Source organism: Dermacentor andersoni, chromosome 10 (genome assembly GCF_023375885.2).
Source record: "Dermacentor andersoni chromosome 10, qqDerAnde1_hic_scaffold, whole genome shotgun sequence".
NCBI lineage: Eukaryota > Metazoa > Arthropoda > Arachnida > Ixodida > Ixodidae > Dermacentor > Dermacentor andersoni.
Window position 1 is genome coordinate 5,691,411 of NC_092823.1, and position 10,226 is coordinate 5,701,636.

General features: G+C 53.3%; 1 protein-coding gene across 1 annotated transcript; it reads left to right on the forward strand.

The window, feature by feature from the left end:
• Window positions 1–8,324: 8,324 nt before the first annotated feature.
• On the forward strand, window positions 8,325–9,555 carry LOC126519717 (uncharacterized). The gene has a single exon (XM_050169073.2). It carries the CDS (start codon window positions 8,356–8,358, stop codon window positions 9,553–9,555), a length of 1,200 nt encoding a protein of 399 aa, XP_050025030.1. The 5' UTR covers window positions 8,325–8,355.
• Window positions 9,556–10,226: the final 671 nt, after the last annotated feature.

Sequence of the window (10,226 nt, forward strand, 5' to 3'; positions counted from 1 at the left end):
GATTCCGAGGGAAGGTAAGCGTAGCAGGGGGCGACAGAAAGTTAGGTGGGCAGATTAGATTAGGAAGTTTGGAGGGTCAACATGGCCACAATTAGTACATGACCGGGGCAGTTGGAGAAGTATGGGAGAGGCCTTTGCTCTGCAGTAGGCGTAACCAGGCTGATGATGATGATGTAGCACGTCGCTGCGAGAGCACAGGCTCAAGCTGGGGCGCGCCGCTAGGAAAAGTCCCGGCGGCTATGCTACTTGCTCTCGCGATAACCGATGGGCCAACTCGCGAGAGCTCGGGCAATCTCCTTCGGCTTGGGCCTCCGATAAGTGCGGCTCGGCGTGGTACGACCTCGCGCGAGCACTAGGCACTCGTTCTTCGGCTTAGCGTCGGGATAGGATCAACACGAGGTACGCGCTCCCCGCACGGGCGAAGGCGCCGTGCGTAAGCTCAGTCCTAGTCACAAAGGTGTCGGCGGACGAGAGGAAACAAGTACGCACCGGGCGCTGTCCCAAGGAGCAAGAAGAGTCGCTATCGTCACGGCCAGTCACGGCAGTAGCCACCCGGGGCCGCTCCGTGACGTCACTAGCTCCGCCCTCGTCGCGAACCAGCGCGAGTGGAGCGCCACCGCTAACAATTAACTGGTTCGAAGCGAGGACGGCATGGCTTAAGGATTGTAGACATGGGTGAAATGCGCCCGCGCAATGGCGCGTCGAATTCCCCAAATCCCCACAACCGTCACCGCGGTCCAGCTATGGACGAGCTGCTTTTCGCTAGCTGCGTCGCCGGGTGCGGAAAGCGTGCCCAATAATTAACTACCGAATTAAGTTACAATAATGTTTGGGCTCATAGAAAGCGTCGCAAACATTTCCCACTCCGAGTCATTAACTCAAATTAACTGCGTCACTAGTCTCGGTTTTGTGCCGTAAGGCTAAATTTGCTTGAAATGCGTTGCAGACTGTCACACAATATTTCTCACCTTGCCGTAGTCCAATAGCGCAGTGGTTGCGTGTCGAAATGCAAAAGGAACGCAAGAAAACGCCGGGAGCCCAACAAACGGGCTACATCCAAAAGAGACGGGTCTCCGAACAGAACTTCACATGTGCAGCCGGCCTCGCTCGCTTCGGTGGCACGTCAGAAGCTTCACACAAAGTGTTTATTTATTTGGCGAAAAGTACTGTAGTAGTGTAGCCTGCTAATTCTTATTGGAAGCCGCGTGCTTAGACACGGAGCCCTCAACATGGTCTAAAGGATCCACAAGTGATAGGCCGGCGCCCTCTATTGCGCCGCAGTATCGGCGTAGAATGGCCGAAGCTGCTACAGCGCTACAGCTGCAGTTGAAGTCGGGAGCGGGGCAGCATCAGCGCTTGCGGGATCAACCTCGGCAGCGTCTTCGTTTGGCTGTGATCTCCACGTGCATCAATCGAAGTGTTGTGAATTAGCATGCGCCGCTGACACGTGTTCATTTTGTTAGATTCACCGGCCACGCCTCTTGTTAACCGGCAGTGGCTGCGGTGACGTCACAAGATAAATACTATAAAAGCTACACTAACGTTTAATAAAGCGTTCGTTCTTTGCCAAACGCTTGTTGAGTTACTTCAGTGGCGACGAGGCTGCCCACCACCGGGCCGCTGTCAGCTCCATGGCGACCCACGCCGGACCGCCGGGTTTTGATGAAACGGAAGACAGTTGGGACGCCTATCAGGTGCGTCTGGAGTCCTACTTTGAAGCTTACGAAATCGTTGACTCGAACAAACGACGATCCCTGCTAACGGCAGCTTTAAGCACGGCAACAATCGGCATAATAACGGGACGGTGCGCGCCGGCCAAGATACAAGAGCTCACCTACGAGAAGCTGCTTAAGCACCTCTCGTAGTGTGCTGTCAGCAGTTCAATTGAGCTGCTGACAGCACACATTGCGCCACAGGGCAACGAAATAGCGGAGTCCTACAAGTTCTTCACCAGATGTTAGCGTCCCGACGAGACAACAAAGGACTTTATTGTGGAAATTCGGAAGAAGGACTGCAGTTGCAACTTTGGCGCGGCACGGGACAGGATGCTACAAGACAGACTTGTTCGCGGTCAACGTGGTGCCGGAGTTCGTCGGAAGCTTTTGGCAAAACCTTCGCTGACGCTGAAAGAAACCGAAGGTATACAGCTTCAGCAGCCGATATGGTAGCCCTCAACGTTGATGATATGGAGAAGACACAGGATTATGGCAACGTCCATGTTAGGAGCAACATGCAAGGTCAACCGTATTACCGCAAGACTAATCCGCACACTTCTCTGCCAAGCGAAGACGTCGTTTGCCCGTGTTGCGGCAGCACTAAGCACAAGGCAGCAAAGTGCAAGTTTCGCCGGGCGGAGTGTTTTCGCTGCCGACGTAAAGGGCATGCACCTAGCTGAAATGCATGTATGGTAACAAGCGGTGGCCCATTGTCGAGAGCATTCTTCAGAGAGCGACGGCAACGAACTTTGTCAGCTGAGTTTGTACACTGTGTCGTTAAACTGGGTCGCACCCTCTGATGGAGCGGAATTCCGCTGACAATGCAAGTAGACACCGGATCGCCTGTCTCCATCATTACGTGGAAAACACTGCAAGCATCGGCATGTCTGGTCTGCGCTCCGCGAGGCGTATTTGCAGTTGTCTTGCTTTCTTGGCAAGCTTCCCGTGAAGGGTCAACTGAAGCTTCCGGTCTCGTACGCGGGAAAACCTTAGATGCAACTGTAACCCTACTGCAATGCGATGGCCCGAACTTGTGCGGGCGTGATCTCATCAGCGCATTTGAGCGTAGCGGAAGGCCCGTCCTTGGCATTCTCGGCGAGGAAACCTCCGGTGAGCAAAATGTCCCGGACCGTACTTTGGTTAGCGCACTCTTAGATGAGTTCGGCGACTTATTTACGCCAGGTCTAGGGCTCATTGATGGCCCCGCAGTCCACTTGCGGTTGCGGGAAAATGCGATGCGCGGTTCTGCCGAGCACGTTCTGTGCCGTATGCAATGCGGGAGCAAGTATCAAATTAGACAGACTTGTTAGGCATGGCATTCTCTCGCCTGTCGACAGTGCAGACTGGGCCACGCTTCTGGTTCCCGTTATCAAAAAGAATAGTTCCATTTGGCTGTGTGGCGATATTAAGGTGACCGCAAATGCTGCACTTGTCACGGAGCAGTACCCACTGCCAAAAATACGGGATATCTTTGCTAACCTTAACGGTGAAGTCTTCAGCACCATCGACTTGAAAGATGCTTAGTCAGTTGCCGCTTGACGAGGAAACGAAGATTTTGGTCGTAAACACTCCGAAAGGCCTGTTTTGCTTTAATCGGCTTCCTTTTGGTGTAGCCTCTGCTCCTGCGATTTTTCAGAGACGTATGGACGGCATCATGCAAGGCATTCAAGTATATTTGGACGACGTAGTAGTCGCGGAGAAACGCGGTAACTGTGAGACCCTGCGTACGTGAAGTTTTCAGACGTTTCCGGCAGCACGGTGTCAAGCTGAATCCGCAGAAATGCGAGTTCCGACACGCGAAGCCCACCAGTGTTACGGAACTACGGGCGTTCTTGGGCTTCGTGACCTACTACCACTAATTCCTGGGAAACTTTGCTACTGTTCTAGATCCGCTGCATGAGCTGCTAAGAAAACACACGCTGGCAGTGGGGAGCGAGACAAGATAACGCGTTCCGAGCAACAAAGCGGCTTCCAGAGGAAGCTAAGTTCTTGGCGCACTACGATCCAAGTTAGCCGCTTATCTTGGAAACCGATGCGTCGTCGTGTGGCGTCGGCGCAGTACTATATCAGAGTAAATGGGCAAGATCGACCGGTCGCGAACGCTTTCAGGTGCTGAGCTTAATTACGCATAAATTGAAAGAGAGGCATTGGCTGTTGTCTTCGGGGTAACAAAGTTCCGGGAATATCTGCTCGAAAATCATTCCACGCCTGTCACAAATCACAAACCTCTTCTGAGCCTTTCCAGCACCGACAAGCCCGTTCCCGCCATGGCCGCTGCCCGGAGTCAGCGTTGGTCCCTCTCGCTGCAGACACCCTCAGCTGTTTACCCGTGCGGCAGGAGCATAACAACACTAAGGTTGCAGAAGATGACGCTCGTGAGTATGTTGTTCTGACCGATCGCCTCAACACCTGTCTTCTATCGACGAGTGACTTGGCTAAGATGACTGTTGACGACAGCGACCTAGTGCAAATCCGCGATTACATTCAGAATGGCTGGCCACGATACTTGCAACCTGCTCATGCAGGAGCCGTTACGCGCATAGTAAATACGAACTGACTTACAGCCATGGAATTGTGTACTGGGGCCATCGAGCAGTTATTCCAACGAGTGCGCGGCAGTCAATGCTGCGTATGCTGCAGGATGCACATCAAGGGATAACGACTACGAAGAACCTGGCACGCTCTGTTTTCTGGTACCCAGGGCTCGATCGGGACATTGAGAAGCTGGTCAACGCGTGTCCAACATGCACCGAATGGGGGCAGCGTGCCTCCTGCCCGACAACCTGTGCCTTGGCCGGACACAGAGGAGCCGTGGTCTAGGGTCCATGTCAATTTTGCGGGTCCTGTGGAAGGTAACATGTTGATTCTGGTTTATTCACATACGAAATGGATCGAAGTTACCGCCACGAAGACCGCCAGTTCGGCAAAAACAATTGAAGCACTGCAGACTATGTTCAGCCGGTTCGGTTTGCCGAGAACCCTTGCGACGGACAACGGACCGCAATTTACTAGCGAAGAGTTCAGGGCATTTATGAAGCGCAATGACATCGCTCATTTGCGGACAGCTGCCTACAAACCGCAGTGTAATGGCCTGGCGGAAAGAGCAGTACGGACTGTGAAACAAGGGTTGAAAAAAACACGCGGCTGTTTACAAGCTCGGCTGGACCACATTCTTTCGCATTATCGGCGCACTCCCTTGCCAAATAGGAAAACCCCAGCGTCTATGCTTCTCGGATATCAACCACGTTCTTTATTGCAAAACTTCGTGTTGACCTTTCTCTTCTGCAGGTGCGTGCAACAGTGGCCAACGGCTGCACAAGGACGTCTGGTTCAAGAACTACGGAGTGGGTGACAAATGGAAACCAGGCTCGGTAGAGTCCACCGAAGGCTCGCGAATGGCAACGGTAAAGACTGCGCATGGGGAGCTACATCGCCGCCACCTCGACCAGCTAAAGACCAGGAGGTCCAGCGCGGCAGGAGAAGCGGTGGAACCCGAGGCCCCCACGCAAGTACCAACGGCTAAAGGCAGCCAGAACGCGGCGGTAGACTCGCAGTCTCAAGGGCACGACAGTAACGACAGTCCGACTCAAGTAAAAAATTAGACATTAAATTGTGGGGTGTTACGTGCCAAAACCACTTTTTGATTATGAGGCACGCGGTAGTGGGGGACTCCGGAAATTTGGTCCACCTGGGGTTCTTTAACGTGCACCTAAATCTAAGTACACGGGTGTTTTCGCATTTCGCCCCCATCGAAATGCGGCCGCCGTGGCCGGGATTCGATCCCGCGACCTCGTGCTCAGCAGCCCAACACCATAGCCACAGAGCAACCACGGCGGGTTCAGACTCAAGTAGGCACCAACATTCGAACGCCGTCTGATGGGCGGGCCGAAGCCGAGGGTGCTACCAGCCAGACGCAAGTGACTGACCGCGCTGAAGTGACACTGTGTAGTTCGAAACGGAAGCCCCGACCGCTTCGCTCCTTAAGGGAAAAGAATTGTGAATCAGCATGCGCCGCTGACACGGGTTTATTTTGTTAGATTCACCTGCCACGCCTCTTCTTAACCGGCAGTGGCTGCGGTGACGTCACAAGATAAAGGCTATAAAATGCTACACTAACCTCTAATAAAGCGTCCGTTCTTTGCCATCCGCTTGAGTTACTTCACGAAGAATTTTGAAACACTGTCAATAACAAAGTATTAAGTGGCATCTGAGCGGGAGAGAGAGAGAATAAATTTATTGAATTGGGGATAGGGGATAAGCTTGATGGGTGGCGCCCCAAGGTGGCGCCGCTAGCCGAACGTGACCAAGAAGAGCCTTCTGCACCTTCGGGTCTGAGCTGGCGAATTGTGCCTCCCATTGCTCCAGTGTGTTAAACTATACCTAAGTAGGCATCTAAACTCGGCAGTCTATTTTGGCGTGCCCATGAGATGTGGTACAAACACGGTGGCAAGTGGCTACACCACGGACAGGCACGCCTATACATCTTTGGGAAAATGTTGCTCAATCTTAATAAATTTGGGTAGACTCCCGTTTGAATCCTGCAGAGATGTATTGCGTCTTCCCCTTGCAGAGATGTGTGGGGGGCGCCGTATCATTGCCGCATGCCGCGCTGGTGAGCAAGACTATCGCGTGGTGCCATACGTGCCGGATCGGTATCGGATCGGTATCCTCCTCCTCGCGACGGCTTTCCTGTGATGTGGTGGGTTGTGAATGAGAGGGCGACGGTTGCTCCGCTCGATTCGCGAGCTCTCGAGCTAGAGCGTCAGCCTCTCATTCCCCTCTAGGCCTGCGTGTACCGGGTACCCAACCAGTCAGTATGTATTATTGAGTTCCTTTCCCAGGAGGTTGCTAACCTTGGAAGGGAGACGGCCGTTCATAAAGAAGCGGCACGCCTCCTGAGAGTCTGAGATGATGGTGTTGTACGACGCGAGTTAAATTGAGCGCGCGCTGTCGCACATTTTTGCGGATGCAAACCGCCAGTTCTCGCGAGGCGCGGCAGCATGGCTCTGGTCACGGCCGAGGCGGTCAAATGAGCGCCTCTGGCGCGTAGCAGCTCCTGGAGTTTCTGCAGCAGTCGCCAGGTGGCGAAAGGGGCTTATGGGCTCTAGAGTTACTGCATATGCTACCATAAGAAGCCAACAAACACTGACACCAAGGACAACATAGGGGAAATTACTTGTGCTTAATGAATGAAATAAAGAAACGATAAATTAATGGAAATTAAAGTGGATGAAAAAACAACTTGCCGCAGGTGGGAACCGAACCCACAACCTTCGCAAGGTTGTGGGTTCGAAGGTTGCGAAGGTTGTGGGTTCGGTTACCACCTGCGGCAATCCTGGCGATTATAAATCTGTCGCTAAAATCACTGACCCCACTGGTGCGTCAAAATGGCAGCCCGCCCTAACAAATTTGTGTTCACTTAACTACTCGCGCCAAGCGCTCATCTTGCCAAAGAATCAAGTGAAAACAATTCCTGAAAGTGTTTGTGCGCCCGAGGTTTACGATAACTGATTTGCGATAAAGAGCGCCGTTAACTAAGCTGCGGAGTGTGCGATAGACAGCGCCAAAACACTATGAGATAGGTTAAATCTCGATGACAGCAGTTGAGGTGAGTGCATAGTCCACGAACCGCAGCGGAAATTGGCAGGCCCGTCGGCACCCTATGTTAATTCTCGGCGCAAAAAAAAAAATGGCTGTGGCTTAGCTAAGGTTAAGCCCAGGATGCGAAGCATACTAGCCTTTATTTTAGTTGTCGAACCACTGTTTAGCCTGGTGAACTGCTGTTGCTTGGCTATATTTGGTTCGGCTAGACGAAGAAACAACTCATGCGTTACTCTGCTTCGCCTTCAAGAGTGGAACACGACAGCGTTCCCGTCGACCCGCCAAGGGGTGTAAGACAATGGGCTACGGCGCAGCGACTACGCGCCCCGCATTGGACGCGGTGAGCGTCGAGCAACGCAGCGTTCGGCGCGGCAACGAAATGTGCGCCTGAGCAAGCGACGCACGCCTGAGCCTTATGCTATCTTCGGCTGGTCGTTTCAGAGCACTCTGGAGCGCTCTCGCGAGCGGCGTTGTCTTCGACTGGTTGAAAGAGGGTGCGCGCCCTGCGTTCGGCTGGTTCTTCTCGATTGCTCTCCTCTATCTTGGAGCGCTCTGAGGCGCTCCGAGCCCTGTCGTCGGAGCAGTCATCGAGATTGAAACGTCATCGCAGCGCCGCGTCGCTGCTGTTGGCGACGGCCCACCGTAACCTTGGCAACCTAGGCCACTGCATGCTGGCGTCTCGACGAACGTTCGTCCCGCCGGCACGTCCGCCGGTTTTTCGGGCAGCGCCGGGAGCTTTGGACAGGCGAAACATCGGACGTTGGCAGTAGTCACGTGGTTTCGCATCAGCAATGTCCACCTCCGAGAGCGAGTCGTACGTTCGGCTTGCACGCTTGTCCCCTACCTTTGAGCTCGGGAAACGACCGATCTACCCGACTCTGCTTCGGGGCATACAGGCGACCAGTCGAAGATACCATTAGAAACAGCTCGTTTCTAAGGAAACACCGCATTCACTAGAGGCACTTTTGTACCGCTTTGAAGCATCGTACTCGTGGCTCAGTAGATTCTACTTCCGGCTACCGTTCGGTACGGACGTCGAATGTCGCGCTCCGTAGGGGCGGTGTTTGCGGCTATGCCAAGCCGCGGAAACAGGATGCCTGCGTCCGTTGAACCGGAATACCATGTTGTTTTGCCGCCACTGCCTACAGGTTCGTGTGTTTTAAACACAGTTTTTCTTCACGGCGACGTGAAAGCGAGACCTTTCCGTGTCGAAGATTTTCGCGACACGCTGGCTCATTTGAAATTGCTCCCCGAGGTGGTCGCCTTGGGGGCTTTCCAGATGAACCACGTCTGGGCGGTGACGTTCGAGAGTGCAGAGGCGACAAAGAAAATGCTGAAGTATACAGAAGTTCAAGTCAAGGAACGACGATGTTTGGTTGTGGATCCACACAACCGGGATGTCCGGGTTAAACTCCACTGGTTGCTGCACAATGTGCACGACGAAGACGTACACGCGGCGTTTGCTCCATACGGGAAAGTCAACGACGTCCAAAAAGAGCAATGGCGTGTACCAGGCATCACGGACAAGGGGTCGTCTATGCGTACAGTGACCCTCAAGCTGAAGCCAGGCGTGACACGTGACGATCTACCGCATCAGCTACGAGTAGCAGGCATAATGGCGCTAGTGGTCGTGCCAGGTCGTGCTCCACTGTGTCTTCGGTGTAACCGTACGGGGCACATCAGGCGCGAGTGCCGCGTGCCACGTTGCACTGTGTGTCAACGCTTCGGCCACGAAGAAAGTCAGTGCGTGCGCACGTATGCAAACGTTGCGGGGCCATCGAGAAGTGAGGAAGTCGTCAACGAGCACCTCATGGACGAAGTCGACGCAGAGGAAAGTGCCAGTGCGTCGAGACCATCTCTGGCGCCACTTTCAAAGAAAGACCCAGCCACAAATTCTACGAAACGAGATGTAGAGCAGGTTGCGAGTGAAGCCATACCGACATCTGGCAAGACTACATCAGCTAAGGACGCTGAAACAAGCAATGACGCAAGTACAAGCAAGCAACCCACCGTAGCAACGAGTGAGGACGATTCAAGCGTAATGGACACTACGGAAACCAGCAAAGCAGCGGCAGCGGCCAAAAGAACGCACGAAGAAAGTACCGGCGAAGAGCAGAATGCGAGCACTCAAAGTGCGGGCGAACCACCTGTGAAGACAGCAACTGGTCGGAGGCCAACCTTTAAACCAACGCCAACCATACCGCCGGACAGAAAGGCGGCGGCGACGCAGCGGACTTAACAGGTCGTGCGTTCGCGTGTTTTTGCCCGTGCCGGGGGGGGGGGGGGGGGGGAAATCCTGCTGCTTCTGATCTGCCGATGGAAGACCAGTCAACAGTGCAGGCTGAACGCAGACTCGCCACGGTAATGTGAGTGATCCTTCGTCACTGACGTGAGCTCCAAATTTATTGATATCTATCGGCCTTGATCTCTTCACCGTAGAAATGGCGATACGCATTGAAACACCCTTACGCGTAGGCACGATTAACGTGTGGGGACTTACGGCAAAGAAGAAGCAGTACCAGCTTAATCGCCTGTTCATCGAAAATAATCTGGACATTATTGCTGTACAAGAGACAAAGATAGAAACTGAGGAAGGGACCGAACGCCTAGTCCAAACGTTCATGTCTAGATATTATGTGTGCGTTTCTCATGCTGTTGGTAGAGCAGGGGGCTGTGTGCTCTTTCTACGCAATAATATTGGTATAAATGTGGAAAATGTATTTAGTGATGATTCCGGGCGTATTATAATGTGCGATTTTATCTTTTGCGATCTCAAGTTCCGCGCTATCTGTGTTTACGCGCCGAATAGAATAGCTGAGCGCAAGGTTTTTTTTGAAAGCGTGGAATGTCACTTGAAGTGTGAGAGAACCATGGTCATGATGGGAGATTTCAACTGTGTCTGCAAAGTGG

Bases quoted from the DNA above. Each gene is read 5' to 3' on its own strand.
- LOC126519717 (XM_050169073.2), top strand. From the start codon at position 8,356: ATGTCGCGCTCCGTAGGGGCGGTGTTTGCGGCTATGCCAAGCCGCGGA.